Genomic DNA, 18886 nt, shown 5'->3' with positions numbered 1-18886 from the left:
GTGTAAGGCCCGTGCTCTCGTACGCTTCGGTAAATGTGTTGACGATGGTTTGGTTTTCGACCTCCGAGTGAGCGCAGACCTCCGAGTGAGCGCAGATGCAAGCGTCATCTGCATACTGCAATTCAACGACAGAGGATGGGACGACCAGAGTTAACATCAGAGTTGGAAAGGACTCAGACCTCTGGGGAGGTGTGATCAGCAGAGAGTGGGTAGGGAAAGCCAACTCCAACGGTACCCTCCTCCTGACGAAATGCTTAGAACATGGCCTTGTCATAACCAACACCTTGTTCCATCAGAGAGACAAGTACATGTCAGCACCCTCGCTCCAAGCACTGGCATCTGCTGGACTACGTCATCGTCCGGGCGAGGGACCGCAAGGATGTCCGCATCACATGCGCCATGACGGGAGCTGACGACTGCTGGACAGACCACCGCCTAATCTGCTCTGTCATCTCCATCAATGTAGCCCCAAAACAGCGGCGGCAACAGACACAATGCCGCAGGGAAATCAACGCTCGAGCACTCAAAGACCCCACTAAGAAAGCTCTATTCAGCCTGCACCTCACAAACAACCTGTCGACTCCCAGTGATGCAGAGACACAGTGGGCTCGATTTTCCAAGCCCCGAGGAGGCGGGTTTAGAGGTGGGAGTGGTGGGAAAATTGCAGAATCTGGGGACAGGAACCCATCCCGCCCCCAACCCGCCTCCGTGCCAATGTCCCAGGAGGCGGGTACCCGACCTCTGCTGGGAGCCGCCTCCCCGAGGCGGGAAGGGGATTAGTGCCAATTAACTGCCTGTTAACAGGTAGTTAACAGGCAGTTTTTTGCCTAATCCCTATTTTTAGCCCTGAAGTGTGGGCTGTCCGATGGCTTCGAACCACGCCAAGTTAGCGAGGCAGACCATCGGTCTGCAGGTGTTGGAGGGGTCGAGATGTCCGTTGTGCAGGTGAGTGGTGGGTGCATGTGTGCAGAGGTAAGTGTGTGAGGTAAGTGTAAAGTGTTTTAATAAGTTTTACTTACCTTTACTTTCTCCTGCAGGCTTCCTTCCTTCAGTTCTCGGGAGTCCCTCAGCTCACCGGCACAGAAAGCAGAATGGCCGCTGAACTGTCAAAAGCTGCAGCCTCTGTTTTCTGGTCTGGAGAGTTCTCTAACTGAATCTGAGTAGAAGGACTCAAGTTTGAAGACAGATTGTCAGTGTTTAACAGCTTCACAGAGCTGTCAAACGCTGATTTTTCATCTGTCAAAAGCTCTTGACAGATGAAATGTCTCGCTGGCGTCACCAGTAACCAGGTGTCCCTTAATTGGCCTGCTGAGCCCGCTGGGCGGGCTTAACAAGCTCAATCAAGGGAAAATAGCGTGGGTTAGCCACAAGTCGATGGAGGCGGGACTACAGCCCAAAAAGTGAGAGTCCCACCTCCAAAAGCTCCCCATTGACAAAATCGAACCCAGAGTGTCCACAGCGCCTGGCCTGCACTCAAGGCCTCCATAATCAACACCTATGAAGAGACGCTCGGTCACTCAACCAGGAAATACTAAGACTGGTTCGATGAGAACGACCAGGAGATCCCATATAAATGTGTGGATGCTAACTCAGTTGGTGTCACTAATATCAATCCATTAGGTTCATAACAATGAATTTACATTATATTTACCTGCAATTTAATGATCCCAACAAATGTAGCTATGTTTCAGCTATTTTCATTTCTTTTATTCAGAAAGACTTTGGTGTATTTTGTCTGACTTTTAGATGGTACTGTAAAGCACATATGTGAAGAGTTAAAAACTATGAGCATACTGGGAGCATGGTATGCTATATATCACCCAAAAATGCAGTAAAAATTTTACTGACACTATAGTAAGAATAGTCTGTTTTCTTTTCTCAAGCGGGCTATTTCTCTCTTATCATAGACAGGACGTAGCACTGCTGGTTTATTGTGACTGCTTTAACATCAATTTAAAATGCATTAACCAGAGTCTAAACCTAGGAGAAGCTCTAGTAGCAAGATGATTATTGTACCTTTTTTCCAGCATTCAAATTAAGAGGGCATCACTTTCACAAAAATGTTTTTGTCAAATCAGTTTTAGTTTGTGGAACAAGAACCACATTTCAATTGCATCATGATAACATTGCACACCAAGTGATACAGAGGCTTAGATTTTTAATCCTGGGTAGGAACAAAGCAAAATGAGCAGCGTGCCCATCCGGGAGTGACAGTAGGCAGGCTCAGAGGGAAAATTCATTTTATTCCCACATTCAACACATAAGTACAATGCACTTATAAACCTTTTCATATTATAACAGTTGCTGCAGGTGACTTACAGTATGTCTGTACAGTTCATTTGACTTTCTACTTACTAAGTTTAACAGCCAAAGTCTAAATTTAATTAGTAAACTTGAAATAACTAGATTTTACATTGCATGAAATTATTGCCGTGCAGCCTGAGAACAGTGCATTTCTGTGATGACAAAACCAATAGCAATAATCGCACTGTGGAGGTTTTGCACCCCACAGAATGCTCCATTCCAGTTATTTGCCAGATTTCACCACACTTAAGAAGTAAGGGCTAGATTTTCAGTATAGGCAGTTTTGGGGCGCTAACCTTAGCGCCCGCCCGAAGTTAGCGCCCGCCCCAAAGTAGCGCCCCGTTGCCGGGAATTCAGTGGCTTCGCCCTAAGAGGTTGGTGGAGCGCTAAAAGAGGCGTTCCACTACTCTCTTTAGGCGCTAAGCCGGCGGTCCAGAGGGATAGCGCCCAGGCGGGGCGCAGCACGGGTGCGGTCATTTTTGCACTGACAGCAGACCCCGTGGTGCCGACCAGCTCTTAAAGGGGGAAGGGACGAATTGGTCTGCTGCCACGCCCTGCACACTGCAGCCTTGCAAAGAGGCCTCAACACTACTGCTCAGCCCCAGGGAGTCATGGCAACGCCAGAGAAGGCCCGTCAGCGTGCCCTGCGCTTCTCAGAGGGTGATCTGGACATAATGGTCACAGCTCTGGAGGTGAGGCGCAAGATCTTGTTTCCAGAGAGTGGGAGGAATCCAACCCACCACGACTACACCAAAGCCTGGAAGCAGATCGCCCAGAGGGTGACGTTCACCGGCGAGGCCCCCAGGACCCACACACAATGCCGTAAGAAATACAACGATCTGACCAGGATTGTGAGGGTGAGTAGCCTTTCCAGTCTCCTCCTCATTCTTGCATGTACACCTGACATGATGGGCAAAGGGACCTGAAAGTCCTTTTGGCCAGCCCTCAGCCAGCAGCATTGGGACAGTCATGAGCATCAAATGGCCATTCGGCACTCCACACTTTGGCCCAGCTATTCCACCATGGGAGGCAGTGGACAGTACATCAGGGCTTCACTCTGTCCAAGCTATTCCACCATGGGAGGCAGTGCACACTACATCAGGGCTTCACTCTGTCCAAGCTATTCCACCATGGGAGGCAGTGCACACTACATCAGGGCTTCACTCTGTCCAAGCTATTCCACCATGGGAGGCAGTGCACACTACATCAGGGCTTCACTCTGTCCAAGCTATTCCACCATGGGAGGCAGTGCACACTACATCAGGGCTTCAATCTGGCCAAGCTATTCCACCATGGGAGGCAGTGCACACTACATCAGGGCTTCACTGCGCACTTACAGCCCGTCCTTTCTCTTGCAGGCTAAAGTAGCGTTTAATCGCCAGGCCCGTGCCAGGGGTGGCCGCGCCAAGCTGCAGAAGCTCACTCGGCTGGAGGAGCGCGTGTGTGTGCTCATGGGAGCCCGTGTGATTGTCCCCACAGCGTGCGGTGTATCCGACCCTCCACTGCCCGGCAATGGTAAGGACCTCGCCTTTTGGCCCTCTCGCGTCGCACTGGCCCATCCGAGCTACCTCCTTTGCCACTGTCCCACCAATGCGCTGAATCCCACCAGTCCTAACTCCCTCGCTGACGCCGTCTCCTCACTCTGAAGCTACTCTTGTGCATTCCTGCTTTCAGCTGGTGACGACCAGGACCCTGAGGCTGCCAGTGACAGCACCTCCAACCAGGAGGAGGAGGAGGAGCAAGCCGGACCTTCGGGGGAACAGTCACGTCCCGCAGGAGAGGAGGAAATGCTCGACACCTCCTCACTGGACGAGTGCCTGGAGGAACTGTCGCAGGGCAATGCAGCTTCTGGGACCAGTGGCGTCCAGCCACCCAGCAGCCGTGCGCGTGGCCCGCGGCCTTCCCCCCAAAGGGGGGAAGGATCAGAGGGGAGTGCTGCTGCTCGGCACACTCGCCGTCACCAACGCGGCAAGGGTCCCCTAGTTCGGCCCCCTCCTCCCCAGCGGGAGAGTCGCGACTCCAGTCCGGACACCTTCACTTCGGAGGAGGTGCGGAAGCTCGATCAGATGGCCGACGACTCGGACCGGCGCCACACGGAGCTCATGAGCGTGGTGGGGCGCATGCCTGAGGCCATCGAGTCGCTGGCGACCAGTGTGCGCGAGTTCGGGGCAGCAACTGCCGCGACTGGCCGCATGCTAACTGATGCCGTCAAGACCCTGGCGGATGTGATGCGCGCGCACACCAGGACCACAGGGCCACTCACTGCTGCCACACGCGCTGTCTCAGGCAGGCATCGCCAGGGCAGGCGCCGCGCTGGACCATCCCAGCAAGCCGGCCGTCGGCTGATTGCTGCGGATCCTGCAGTGCGGGCCCGGCCGAGTGCCACCGCGCCACAGCACCAGCCAGCGCATCCCAGACGCCAGCTGGCCCACATTGCGCCATCCGTCGCCGCCATTCCCCCTCTGGGGCGTCAAGGGCAAGCGGCTGCAGCTGATGGTGGCCAGGCTCAGGTGCGCCACTCAGCAGACGGCCCCTCGAGGCCCAAACGCCGTGTAGGCCGCCCCCCAGCGGCATCTGGCGGAAGGGCATCTGAGCCTCAGGCGCCTTCCCCCAGCCTCGCAGCAGCCACTGGGCAGAGCTTGCGAAGGAGCAGCAGGCAGGGCAGGGGAGGCAAAATGCTGGCCAAGGTCTCGCCCTCGCGGGCCACTCAGTAGAGGGTGTGGCCAGCTTTCCTTTAATATGGCGGTGGCCATCTTTATTTTGCCCATGGTTGTGCTTTTGGAGGGCTTTTTTTTTGCGTTAGGCCGACATTGAGGCCCGGTTTCAATAAAGGTGGAGTGGCTCCTCCCCAGTTTGTGGGAGTGAGTCGTTTGTGGGGCCCGTTTATTGTTTTTGGGGATTCATGTGGGAAGGGCTTTTCATTTTTGTTTAATAAAAAATTATCTTTATTCATGCAGTCTCCATGGTTGTTCTTCTTAGTGTTTGTTGGCTTCGCCGGCTGAGGGCTTGCGGAGCGGCTGCATTCATCTTCCCTCATGGCCCCTGGCCATTCCCTGACAGGGGGCTTAGAAGTACCGTGTAATAAGGTGGCGTCGTGCGGCCCTTGGCCCTGGTCGCTCCCTCCTGGGAACGTACTCCTGCTCCTCCTCCTCCTCCTCCTCCTCCTCCTCATGCTCCTCCTGCTCCTCCTCCTGAGGTGCTGGTCCAACGTCAGGTGGCAGTGCCTGAGTCCTGCGGATAGCCAGGTTGTGTAGCATGCAGCAAACCACCACAAATTGGGAGACCCGGTCCGGCGAATACTGGAGAGCTCCTCCGGAGCGATCAAGGCAGCGGAACCGCTGCTTGAGGACCCCAATAGTTAGCTCGATGATGTTGCGGGTGGTTTGATGGCTCTCGTTGTAGGCCTCTTCAGCAGCGGTCCTGGGCGCGCGGAGCGGGGTCATGAGCCAGGTGCACAAAGGATAGCCTTTGTCCCCGAGTAGCCATCCTCTTGGGGGAGGCTGTGCCTGGAACATGTCATGCACAGTACTCTGCCGCAGGATAAAGGCATCGTGGCTGCTGCCTGGGAAGCTGGCATTGACTGCCATGATGCGCTGCTTGTGGTCACAGACCAGCTGCACATTCAGAGAATGGTAGCCCTTCCTGTTGCGATACTGCTCGCCATGCTCCAGAGGGGCCCGCAAAGCCACATGCGTACAGTCAATGGCGCCCTGCACCAAGGGGAATTCCCCGAGTCTGGAAAATCCCAATGCGCGCTGATGCTGGCTCTCCAGGGCCATGGGGAAGGAGATGAATTGGCTTCTCCTTCTGAACAGTGCTTCGGTCACCTGGCGGATGCAGCGATGCGCGCCGTACTGGGAGATGTTTGCTATGTCCCCAGCAGCGTATTGGAAGGAGCCGGTGGCATAGAAGTTCAATGCCACCGTCACCTTCACTTCCACCGACAGAGACGTCCTGCACCTGAGCTTTGGCCGCAGATCTCGGCGAAGCAGGTGGCAGATCTCTGCAATCACCCCCTTTCGGAATCGGAGCCTTTTAACACATCGCGCGGCACTCATGTTTAGGTAGGAGCGCTGCTGGCGGTATAGCCTGACTGGGTAAGGCCTACGTGGCCGACGCCTGTAGCCCCCTCTGCCTCTAGCCAGGGCTGCCCCTCTCACAATGCGTCTGCGAGCCCTACGGACATGGAGCTGCAGCTCCGCGTTGGCACCCCATGCAACCCCCATCAAATCCTGGCAAACACTCTAATTTCCAAATGGCCACTTGCAGCGCTGTTGCCTGAGTCCAAAAATACCTGGCTCTTGCTGCTTGAAACCAGTTAGCTATCCTCCTTGTTGTGTCTCCAGAAATGCGTTGCACAAGACTGTTTTCTGAAAAAAGGATGGCCTTTATACTGGAGAGGACGTTCCCTTTAATTAGCGCCCCCCGGGGCCCGCGCTGGTTGTGTTGCGTTCCTTTTTCCAAACGCTCCGGCCGCCCGCCGCACAATGGGGCGGTCCGACTGAAGTTTGCAATCGGGGCGGCCAAAGGGCGTTGCACGAGGATGTGACGTCATTTTCTGCGCGCGCATCCGGGCGGGCGCTAAACTTTGCGCCGGCGCTAACGGGCAACTTAATTTGGGGCAGGGCGCAAACTGCGCTGCGCCCGGGCGCTACACGCATAGCGCCCGGAAATCACTTCTCTTAAGGCGCTAACTGCTGGCGCAAGCAACTGAAAATCTAGCCCTAAGTCTCTTATCTGAACCAAAGGCAATTACTCAGAAGCTGTCACATCTTAATGTGGTATAGCTATAAGCAGATACATGTGGAGAAAGGGGCTAGAATATAAAGTGATGTCCTTATCCAGCTGAGGTTGGAGTTCAGATTACATTGAGAGACGTATGCATGGAGGAATTGATAGCAACAGATCATCGTCTACAGGAAGTATGTGACTCTAAGAAAAGAAAGGCAACTTGATTTCTTCTATGGCTGGAGATCATAGAGTTACTGTAGCTCTATGCAGGGTTTTAGGGTACGCAGTTTCTGCTTTGCAGCAACACAGTCGTAAGTGACAGTACAATTTCAGAGCTATGTCCCATTGCTACTCCAGAGGGGAGTGTTGTGAGACCCCGTGGAGGAGATCATCTCACGCCACTTGGGTGACAGCATGAAGTGTAACTCACATGGCTACAGGGGTGGGTGGGGGGAGTATTGGAAATGTCTATTCATGATGTCCCAGCCATCATGAGTGGGGGCAGGCTTGACGGACCAGTTGGTCTTTTCATACTCATCATTTTTGTATGTTCCTATGTGACTCTAATGATCCAAGCCTAGTTGCTCAGTGGGTTTATTGAACCTCCTGGGCACTTTATAAACTGAAGCAAAGCTTATTTTGGTGCTGTGAGAAAATGACGCTCCTTCCTGTGTTCTCAGTACATTTAAAATTTCCCAGCTGAGTTCTGTGTATGCGTGTAAGCATGCATGGCAGAGCTCTGTCCTGGCCAGTAGAGAAAGATTTGTGGCCAAACAGTAGAAACAAGATACTGCCAATCAATTCCTGCAGCTACCCATCTGACAGCAGTAGCTAGAGTATAGGCAGGCTTCTTTTCTTGGATGCAGATGAACGCTAATTACAATAATGTCCTTTTCATCATTATTTCAATAAGTGAAGGGATGTTTTTCTTTAAACCTGCTAAAATCCTTTGTAAATAATGGAACCTCGCATTAGGAAAGATTATTCTATCTAAAACCTACTGAAAACAGCAACGTGTTGAAATTATACTTATGAATTGTTTTAGGAATATACCCTATCCATGTTGAACCCATCATGTAGTCACTTCTCTAATAATCAATTGTTGATATGTTCATGGACTAAGGAGGTAATACTACTCATTCATTTAATAATGGTGAAAAAATTAGCATACTTTGCACAAAAGGATCTCAAACAAGCGTGCTGAGCTTGAATAAAGGAGACTATGAAGGTATGAGAGCGGAATTAATTAGAGTGGACTGGGAAAATAGATTAAAGGGTAAGACGGTACATGACCAGTGGTGTACATTTAAGGAGTTATTTTACAACTTCCAAAAAAAATATATTCCACTGAGGAAAAAAGGGTGTAAAAGAAAAGATAGCCATCCGTGGCTAAGTAAAGTAATTAAGGATAGTATCCGACTAAAAACAAGGGCATATAAGGTAGCCAAATCTAGTGGGAGGATGGAAGATTGGGAAGTCTTTAAAAGACAGCAAAAAATAACAAAAAGATTGATTAAGAAAGGGAAGATAGATTATGAAAGTAAATTAGCAAAAAATATAAAAACAGACAGTAAAAGTTTCTATAGTTATATAAAAAGAAAAAGGGTGGCTAAAGTAAATGTTGGTCCCTTAGAGGATGAGACCGGGAAATTAATGGTGGGAAACATGGAGATGGCAAAAACACTGAACAATTATTTTGTATCAGTCTTTACAGTAGAGGACACTAAGAATATCCCAACACTGGACAAACAGGGGGCTCTAGGGGGGGAGGAACTAAATACGATTAAAATCACTAAGGAAGTGGTACTTGGTAAAATAATGGGACTCAAGGCGGATAAATCCCCTGGACCTGATGGCTTGCATCCCAGGGTCTTGAGGGAAGTAGCGGTAGGGATTGTGGATGCATTGGTAATAATTTTCCAAAACTCACTGGACTCAGCAAAGGTCCCGGCAGATTGGAAAACTGCTAATGTAACACCCTTATTTAAAAAGGGTAGTAGGCAGAAGGCTGGAAACTATAGACCTGTTAGCCTAACATCTGTGGTTGGTAAAATGTTAGAGTCCATTATTAAGGAGACAGTAACGGGACATTTGGATAAACATAATTTAATAGGGCAAACTCAGCATGGTTTCATTAAGGGGAAGTCATGTTTAACAAATTTGCTGGAGTTTTTTGAGGAAGTAACATACAGGGTGGATAAAGGGGAACCAGTGGACGTAGTGTATTTAGACTTCCAAAAGGCATTTGACAAGGTGCCACACAAAAGATTATTGCTCAAGATAAAAAATCACGGGATTGGGGGTAATATTCTGGCGTGGGTGGAGGATTGGCTCTCTAACAGAAAGCAGAGAGTTGGGATAAATGGTTCGTTCTCAGATTGGCAACCAGTAACTAGTGGTGTTCCGCAGGGGTCAGTGCTGGGTCCCCAACTCTTTACAATCTATATTAACGATTTGGAGGAGGGGACCGAGTGTAACATATCAAAGTTTGCAGATGATACAAAGATGGGAGGGAAAGTAGTGAGTGAGGAGGACATAAAAAACCTGCAAAGGGACATAGACAGGCTAAGTAAGTGGGCAGAGATTTGGCAGATGGAATACAATACTGGAAAGTGTGAGGTTATGCACTTTGGCAGGAAAAATCATAGAGCAAGTTATTATCTTAATGGCAAGAAACTGGAAAGTACTGTAGTACAAAGGGATCTGGGGGTCCTGGTGCACGAAACTCAAAAAGTTAGTATGCAGGTGCAGCAAGTGATTAAGAAGGCCAATGGAATGTTGGCTTTTATTGCTAGGGGGTTGGAATATAAAAACAGGGAGGTATTGCTGCAGTTGTACAAGGTATTGGTGAGGCCGCACCTGGAATACTGCATACAGTTTTGGTGTCCATACTTAAGAAAAGACATACTTGCTCTCGAGTCAGTACAAAGAAGGTTCACTCGGTTAATCCCGGGGATGAGGGGGTGGTCATATGAGGAGAGGTTGAGTAGATTGGGACTCTACTCATTGGAGTTCAGAAGAATGAGAGGCGATCTTATTGAAACATATAAGATTGTGAAGGGGCTTGATCGGGTGGATGTGGTGAGGATGTTCCCAATGATGGGTGAAACTAGAACTAGGGGGCATAATCTTAAAATAAGGGGCTGCTCATTCAAAACTGAGATGAGGAGAAACTTCTTCACTCAGAGGGTGGTAGGTTTGTGGAATTTGCTGCCCCAGAAAGCTGTGGAAGCTACATCATTAAATAAATTTAAAACAGAAATAGATAGTTTCCTAGAAGTAAAGGGAATAAAGGGTTACGGGGAGTGGGCAGGAAATTGGACATGAGTCTGGGTTCGGAATGGTCATGGCCCTGTGGGTAGTGGAGCGGGCCCAGGGGCCGTGTAGCCTTGTTCTGCTCCTACTGTGTTCTAATTCTGTTAGATTTCAGGAGATGGTTTTATTCCTGTTCCTGGCTGGGGTGGAGATCGCCTTTACAGAAGGTAAGTACTGTAGAAAATATAGGGACAGAGTGATCTCCTGGAAGAATTTCGATCGCCTAGATGGGTCGGAGAGGAATTTCCCAGATTTTTTTCTCCCAAATTGGCCATTGGGTCTTTATCTGGTTTTTCGCCTCTCCCGGGAGATCACATGGGTTCGGGTGGATGCAGAGTGATAGAAGATTTGAGGTTAGGATCAGATCAGCCATGATCTTATTGAATGGTGGAGCAGGCTCGAGGGGCCGATTGGCCTACTCCTGCTCCTATTTCTTATGTTCTTATGTTCTTATGTTCTAAAATTACTTTCTTTTAACAAAAGGACAATGTTTTTGAAGCTTCACACGCACAGGATGTGCACAGACAGGATTCTAGGTGTATGTTTACATGCCAGGTTTTAACCTGGGGGTCATGCTAATTCCCCTATTCGCTAAGTAAAATTGAGTAAGGCTGAGTTGCCACAGGTTAAAGATATGGTTACAAGAATGTTACTGCAAGCCTGTACAAGCTTAAGCGCAGAAACAAATTTACTTAAATGTTTACTTAGTACATTGTATTAATTGCCATGTTGTAGTTCCTCTTTCAATTTCTAAGTGTTGTGTAACCTAAGATGTTGCTTTGAACCTGTTCTTAAGAATTCAGGAGAAGCTAAGAATTGACACTAGCTTAGAGAACTTATGAAGCAAATTCATTATTTTCAAAAGTAGATCTAAGCATTTTTGTACATGAAAAATCATGTTTACTTTTAAAATTATACATTTCCTAATATTTATGTTTTAATTTCATAATATATTAAACATGCTTAGTGTATCTTAGCTAACAAGATTAATGGCACAGTACAGTATATGTCAGAAATTAATGCAGATTCTAGCTTATTAGAATCTGGAATCCATTTACCAGATCCTGCATAGAACAGTAGCCTATCCATTACATCTTAAAGAAAGAGTTTTACTAGATATAGACATGTGGCAGACCCGTTCATAATCGTGATTATTTTGATGAAATGTCAATCAACTCTTACTAATATTTGGGCATATATTTCATCCCAGTATTATCCTACATTTAGCACACATTTACTTGTATAACACAATTTAATTGCAAATTAGCATCATTGTACTGCATAGACCTACAGTAAATACAGGTTTCATTGAAGGTTAGTGTTTCATTGGCTCCATTGCAATTTTGAGAAACCAACACAGTGCTCAGAAATTCACATTTTAGATGAAACTGGAGTGGTGGTGCTACAGTTAATGGTGCAATATTGTTTAATGAGCTTCACACAGTATAACAGAGGTATTAAGTTAACATTTATTATGGCAATTCAAGAAAAATCTATTATGAAATTTATTGGTAGATTGGATTCACAAATCTTTGAAATATCATCTTAATTACATTCTAAATTAGTTCTAAACACATGAATCACTACTTGTTTTCAGGGCTCTGTTAGTATTCATGTGGAGACTGGGCCAGGTGATGAGATCCTTGTACAACTGCGGGATGAACGGGAGCATCACTTGCGAATGAGAGAGATAGAACAACAGCTGAAAAGTATGGAGACAGCCTCCAGCGAGTCTGCTGTAAGTAAAGATATATGTGGCAAACTTTGTAACTGAAAATGCTTAAAGGAATGGGGCGGTCGGGGGTGGAGGGGTGGGTGGTTGCGGGGGGGGGAGTGTGGTGGGGGAGAGTGAAGGTGAGCTGAGACAAACGCTTGTTTTTCTTACTTATTTACTCAAATTATTGATTGTCATTTATGTTTTCAATTACACTTAGCTTTATTAATGTCAAATTTAACCTTGGTCTAAGCAGATAAATCAAATTGGCCAACATTTTGCAAAATTTTAGGTTTTATTAGTGCCACATTTTGTAGTCAATTAACAATTTTCTTCATCTTGTAAAGGAGTGCTTCCCTTAGAGACAGCCCTGGACCTCTGCAAAGGTCTTGGTAATCCAAATAAAGTTTGATTTTACTTGTTTTGTATACTTTGGTTTCATACATTACGCAGTCTTTACTAACTTTGCAATAACCTGCAGTTGGGGGAGAATCCATTATAGTCAATGTAGGAATTTAAACCTCCTTAAAGATGAAGCCCTGTTCAGAAGAGCTATCTTTTGTCCCCCATGAGTTTGTTGTACTGAAGTTCACTGTATTTTTGATTTGCTTTTCAAAATGGAATGAACGAGAACTTCAGCACCATGGTTGACTGCTATCTTTTCTTCAAGGTTCCATTACGATAAAAAAAAGTACCTAATTAGACTTCACTGTGCGTGACTACAGCACCTAACCACAAAGTTGTGGCATACCGATCACAGAACGGACACAATCCGCTTTCTGGTCCATAGACTATAAATCAGGCGTCATGCCTTTAAGAAGGATCACACCTTTAAGAAACTCGATCTGCAACATAGTTAAGCCCAGAGCGGGGGAGGAGCAGTCGAAGCTGTGCACTGATGAAAGGCGGTCGTACTTTGTGTAGTCTCTGACTCCATTTTGTGTTCAGCATGAAGCCTCAACAATTAAACCTTTTCTGTTGAATCTCTCCGAGTTCAGTATTTTTTGCAAGGAGTACGTAGACTCCTACATTGGTGACCCCGACGCTCAGGACGACTCCTAAGCGTAACCATGGCTGACACAAACGCAGTTTCTGTGAAGCTGCCGGAGTTCTGGGAGAACCTGGCCACCGCCTGGTTCCTTCAAGCCGAATCGCAATTCCGACTCTGCGGCATCACCGCCGACGCAACGATGTACGACTATCTCCTCGCCTCCCTGGGCAGCTCCACAATCACGAAAGTCTGGACAACACTACAAAACCCTCCGGAGGAAGGCAAGTACGCACATCTCAAGGCCGCGCTCATTAAAAAATTCACAGCCTTCCAATTCTTGCGCAACTGCCACCTCCTCGACCTCCCGGGCCTCGGTGACTCCACGCCGTCAGACTTGCTCTCACACATGCTTGCTCTGACCGACGAGAAACCGCCCGGCTCCCTCTTCCGCACGCTCTTTATCCGCCAACTACCTCCCAGCATCCGCCCGGCAATTGTGGCGTCCAACCTCACGGACCTCGAGGCCCTGGCCGACGAAGCCAATAAGCTCCTGTCCGCCAGCTCCAACCACGCCGTCACCCCCGACCTGGCCTCCGCAGCGTCGGCGCGCGCTCCACCCTCTATCGCGCGGCCACACAGCTTGGCCACGAGGCCCCCCAGGCCCCCACGTCCCCCAAGCCCTCCGACCCAGGGCTACTGCTACTTCCATACCCGGTTCGGTGCACGGGCACGCCGCTGCAGCCATCCCTGCACGTTTCCAACTGCCCCACACCGGCCTACACGATGGCCGTGGGGCAAGCAGGCGCGCTGCTGTACGTTACGAACAGCGCCTCCGGATGCCGTTTCCTATGCGACACGGGTCCGCAGCGCAGCATCATCCCCGCGTCCGCCCTCGAGATCCAGCGTGGCGGCCGCGGCCCTGCGCTGGCTGCCGCCAACGGCACCGACATCCGGACGTACGGCACCCGCACCGTCACCATCGACCTCGCAGGCCGCCGCTACCACTGGGAGTTTATCACCGCCAAGGTGCTCTCCCCGCTCCTCGGTGCGGCTTTCCTGTGCGCCCACGGCCTGTTGGTCGACATGCCTCGGCGCCGCCTCGTGGACATGAACACCATGTCACCTATCCCGGGCGCCATGGCCCCCCCCAACCCACCGAAATAGCGTGGCAGTGCCGCGCACGCTCAGCGGACGACTACTCAGCACTCCTGGCTGAGTTCCCAGCCCTCACCAACCCGACCTTCTCCGCGAAGGTTGCTAAGCACGGGGTAGAACACTTCATCCCCACCACAGGCCCGCCGGTGTATGCCCACGCCCGCAGGCTGGACCCGGCCAAGCTGGAGATCGCGCGGGCCGAGTTCGCTACAATGGAACAGCTCGGCATCATCCACCGCTCCAACAGCCCCTCGGCCTCCCCACTCCACATCATCACCAAACCCGACGGGGGATGGCGCCCCTGCGGGGACTACCGGCGCCTAAACGACGCCACCACGCCGGATCGGTACCCCATACCACACATTCAAGACTTCTCGGCTAGACTGGCCAGCCGCTCAGTCTTCTCCAAAGTCGACCTGGTGCGCGGTTACCATCAGGTGCCAGTCCACCCCACGGACGTTCCCAAGACGGCCATAATCACCCCTTTTGGGCTTTTCGAGTTCCTCCGAATGCCCTTCGGCCTCAAAAACGCGGCCCAGGCCTTCCAGCGGCTCATGGACTCGGTCCTCTGGGACCTGAAGTTCCTCTTTGTCTACCTGGATGACATCCTGGTAGCTAGTTCCTCCAAGCAGCAACACATCGAGCACCTCCGCACCCTGTTCCAGCAGCTCAGTGAGCACGGGCTCATCATCAGCCCAGCCAAGTGCCAATTCGGCCTCAGCAGGATCGAATTCCTCGGCCACCACATCACGCAGGATGGAGCCATTCCCCTGCCCGCCAAGGTGCAAGCCGTCCAGCAGTTCCCCCCGGCCTACCACCATCAAAGGCCTCCAGGAGTTCTTGGGGATGATCAACTTTTACAACCGCTTCATTCCCGGAGCGGCCTCCCTCATGCGGCCCCTATACGAAGCCCTCCGGGGTAAGAAAGACAGAATGGCGATCGAGTGGTCGGCGGACATGTTGACCGCTTTCGACTCGACCAAAAAGGCGCTCGCCGATGCCACCATGCTTGCTCACCCACAGCCCAACGCCAGGGTGGCCCTCACCATGGACGCCTCCGACCACGCGGTTGGCGCCGTGTATGAACAGTGGGTCGACGGGGCCTGGCAACCGCTGGCCTTTTTCAGCCGCCAACTGCGCCCCCTGGAGGCCAAATACAGCGCCTTTGACCGCAAGCTCCTCGCACTGTACCTGGCAGTCCGTCATTTTAGATTTCTTCTGGAGGGCCGCCCCTTCACCGCGTTTGTCGACCACAAACCCCTGACATTCGCGATGGCGAAATCTGCGGACCCGTGGTCAGCCAGGCAACAACGCCAGCTCGCTGCAGTGTCCGCATTCACCATGGACATCCGGCACGTCTCCGATCGAGACAACGTGGTGGCCGACTGCCTATCCCGCCCCGCCGTCCATGGCGCCCACCTGGCAGTGGACTATGCTCAACTGGCAGCGGAGCAATGCACCGACCCCGATCTGCTCTCCGCGCCCACAACCCTCCCAGGGCTGCAACTGACCGACGTCGCCTGCGGCCCGTCCGCCATCACAGTCAAATGCGACACCTCCTTGGCGCAACCCCGCCCCGTAGTCCCGGCGTCCTGGCGAAAACGGGTGTTTGACATCGTCCACGGCCTCTCACACCCCGGCACCCATGCGTCCATTAGACTGGTGGCCAACCGATTTGTCTGGCGCGGCCTGCGCAAAGATGTGCGCGTCTGGTCCGGATCCTGCATAGCTTGCCAGCGTGCCAAAATCCACCAGCACGTCAAAGCCCCACTCGAGGAGTTCACCGTGCCAGAAAGAAGGTTCGACCACGTCCACATCGATCTCGTCGGCCCCCTGCCGCCATCACAAGGTCACACGCACCTGCTGACAATCATGGACCGTACCACCCGCTGGCCTGAGGCCATTCCACTGATGTCCACCACCACCGCCGACATCGCGAGGGCGTTCATTGGTACCTGGGTCGCTCGGTTCGGCGTCCCCTCCGACATGACGTCGGATAGAGGCCCGCAGTTCACCTCTGATCTGTGGGCCGCCATCGCCCGAAACCTCGGGGTGGCCGTTCACCGCACCACGGCTTACCACCCCCAAGCCAACGGACTGTGCGAGCGATTCCACAGGTCCATGAAGGTGTCCCTCCGCGCCAGCCTCGAGGACGAGGCTTGGATCGACCGCCTCCCGTGGGTGCTACTTGGCCTATGCTCCGCGGTCAAGGAAGACCTGCAAGCCTCGGCGGCGGAACTCGTGTACGGCCAGCCGCTGCGCGTACCCGGAGAGTTCCTGCCTACCGCCACGACCCCCTGGTCGGCTGACCAGCAACGCCGCGCTTTCGCCAACCGAGCACAACAGTTCGCTCCGGTACCCACCAGCCAGCACGGCGAACCAGCAACCCACGTACAACCTAGCCTGCACATGGCCAAATTTGTTTTTGTGCGCCATGATGCCCACCGAGGACCTCTACGGCCCCCATATGACGGACCCTACAAGGTACTGCAGACGGGGAACAAGTTCTTCCTCCTCGAAGTGGGCGGCAGAACTGACAAGGTGTCGGTCGACCAGCTCAAGCTGGCGCACCTAGAGCCCGACGAACCCGTTCAAGTGGGCCAACCCCCACCGCGGGGCAGACCGCCTAAGAGACCGACGCGTCCGACCGCCCCGCTCCCGACACCAACCGCCAAGAGCCGTTCCAGCCGTGCCATCAAGCTGCCACGCCGGTTCGTACACCCCCTACTAGCGGATTCTGGGGGGAGCTGTGTGGCGTACCGATTACAGAATGGACACAATCCGCTTTCCGGTCCATAGACTATAAATCAGGCATCATGCCTTTAAGAAGGATCACACCTTTAAGAAACTCGATCTGCAACATAGTTAAGCCCAGAACGGGGGAGGAGCAGTCGAAGCTGTGCACTAATGAAAGGCAGTCGTACTTTGTGTCGTCTCTGACTCCATTTTGTGTTCAGCATGCAACCTCAACAATTAAACCTTTTCTGTTGAATCTCTCCGAGTTCAGTATTTTTTGCTAGGAGTACGTAGACTCCTATAAAGTACTGTATGCGTATGTGTGATTTCACGGAAAAGCTGAAATAGCTTAATTGGGGGCGGGTTGGCGGGGGGTGGGGGTTGGGGTGGTTGAAATGTTGGTATTTTACAGTAAACTAGGAAAGGGTGGTATCTGTCTGAAACTTTAGAACCTGTTCAGTTGCATGTTACAGAATTTCATTGTAAAGTGACTCCATAAAGTCTGACACCTGGCATGAAAGTATTATTGTTTGAAAGTCTATGAAAATAATCTCTGTAGATAATACAATGCTTTTGTTCATAATCCTAAAGATACTTTTGAATTGTAATGAACATCTGATTTTCTGCTTTGAACAGATATATGCTTGCAGATTATTGTATAATTTCTTAAATCACATGATTTAGGATAAATTCAGAATGAAAGTAAAGTCTTAAAGTATAGCAGCAACAAAAAATACTTTTTTAGTTAAGAAACCAGAATTCGGCATTTGGAATTTTGTGTCATGTTCAAGTATTTTAAACACAACTTGTAAAACCTTTGGGAGGGGTTGAAGCTGGAATCATAATAACTTGGATTTATAGAACTTGCATTTATATGGCAACTTTCCGACCTCACAATGTCTCAAAGTGCTTCACAGCCAATGAAGTAATTTTTGAAGTGCAGTCGCTGTTGTAATTTAGGGAAATGCGGCAGACAATTTGCACACAGCAGGGTCCCACAAACAACAATGAGGTAAGTGACCAATTAAATTGTTTTAGTGATGTTGGTTGAGGGATAAATGTTGGCCAGGACACTGGGAGCACTTCCCTGCTCTTCTTCGAATAGTGCCTTGCAATCTTCTTTTACATCCACCTGAGAGTGCAGAAGAAACCTTGTTTTAATATCTCATCCAAAAGATGGCACCTCCGATAGTGCACCAATCCTTCAATGTTACACTCATAAAATCATTAAACGTTTTGGTGAAGATTCTACATTCTAAGGAGCCACATTCAGAGAAAGAAATTATGAAACCATTCCAGATGTCTAGTGTAGTGTATGTACCCGTCTATCTTTAAGGGAACTATTGAATGTAACCGTTCATCTTTAAGGGAACTACTTTAGGTGTGGCACTATTTGTTTGGCTTCTGTATACTGTAATACCGATAGTGACCACACCAGTATATAAGTGTTGTGGCATGATTGCTGGGGCAGATTCGCCCGGACCTTCGAATAGTAAAGACCTGTTTGTTTGTTACTTCTGAAGTCTGTGTATTTATTAACTGCACAACCCACAGACTTTACAGTGGCGACGAGTCCGATCATACCCTGCGGCAAGGCTACCAAAAGCAACGAAGAGCGTCGAAGAGAGACAACCGCCCTCGTCGTGCTACCAAAAGAAAACACGAGGCTGCAACAACAGAAAGCAGGAAGACTAACAACAAAAGCTGTATCAGCAACAGGCACTGACTACCCTTCTGCCACGGTGCGGAGTGAGCCGACCAGCAAGAAACAAGGCGGCCGAAGAGACTGTGAGTAGGGGAAGGTGTAGAAGTATCCGGAGGATAAGGGCAGAGCACTCGACCTCGGTCGAGGGGGAGCTGTGCCGGCCAAAAGTCGGGTCCAACGGCGTCGGGTGACAGCCGGACCGCGATCGGCGGGAAAACTCCGGGCAGCGACCGCA

General features: G+C 50.6%; 1 protein-coding gene across 2 annotated transcripts in view; it reads left to right on the top strand.

Annotated features, from left to right (window-relative positions):
• The window catches only part of fsip1 (fibrous sheath interacting protein 1), a 942743-nt gene that overhangs the window by 484872 nt on the left and 438985 nt on the right, over positions 1-18886 (top strand). For both annotated transcript variants that reach the window (XM_086003505.1, XM_086003506.1), the window contains one exon: positions 11948-12088. In XM_086003505.1, coding sequence (XP_085859631.1) covers positions 11948-12088 — 141 coding nt within the window. The remainder of the gene's footprint in view (positions 1-11947; positions 12089-18886) is intronic.

Source organism: Somniosus microcephalus, chromosome 12, assembly GCF_052327205.1.
Source record: "Somniosus microcephalus isolate GS21.2 chromosome 12, FLI_Smic_1.0, whole genome shotgun sequence".
In the NCBI taxonomy this organism is placed as follows: Eukaryota; Metazoa; Chordata; class Chondrichthyes; order Squaliformes; family Somniosidae; genus Somniosus; species Somniosus microcephalus.
Note: the sequence above shows the minus strand (reverse complement) of the source record. Positions and strands in the feature narration are given on the sequence as shown.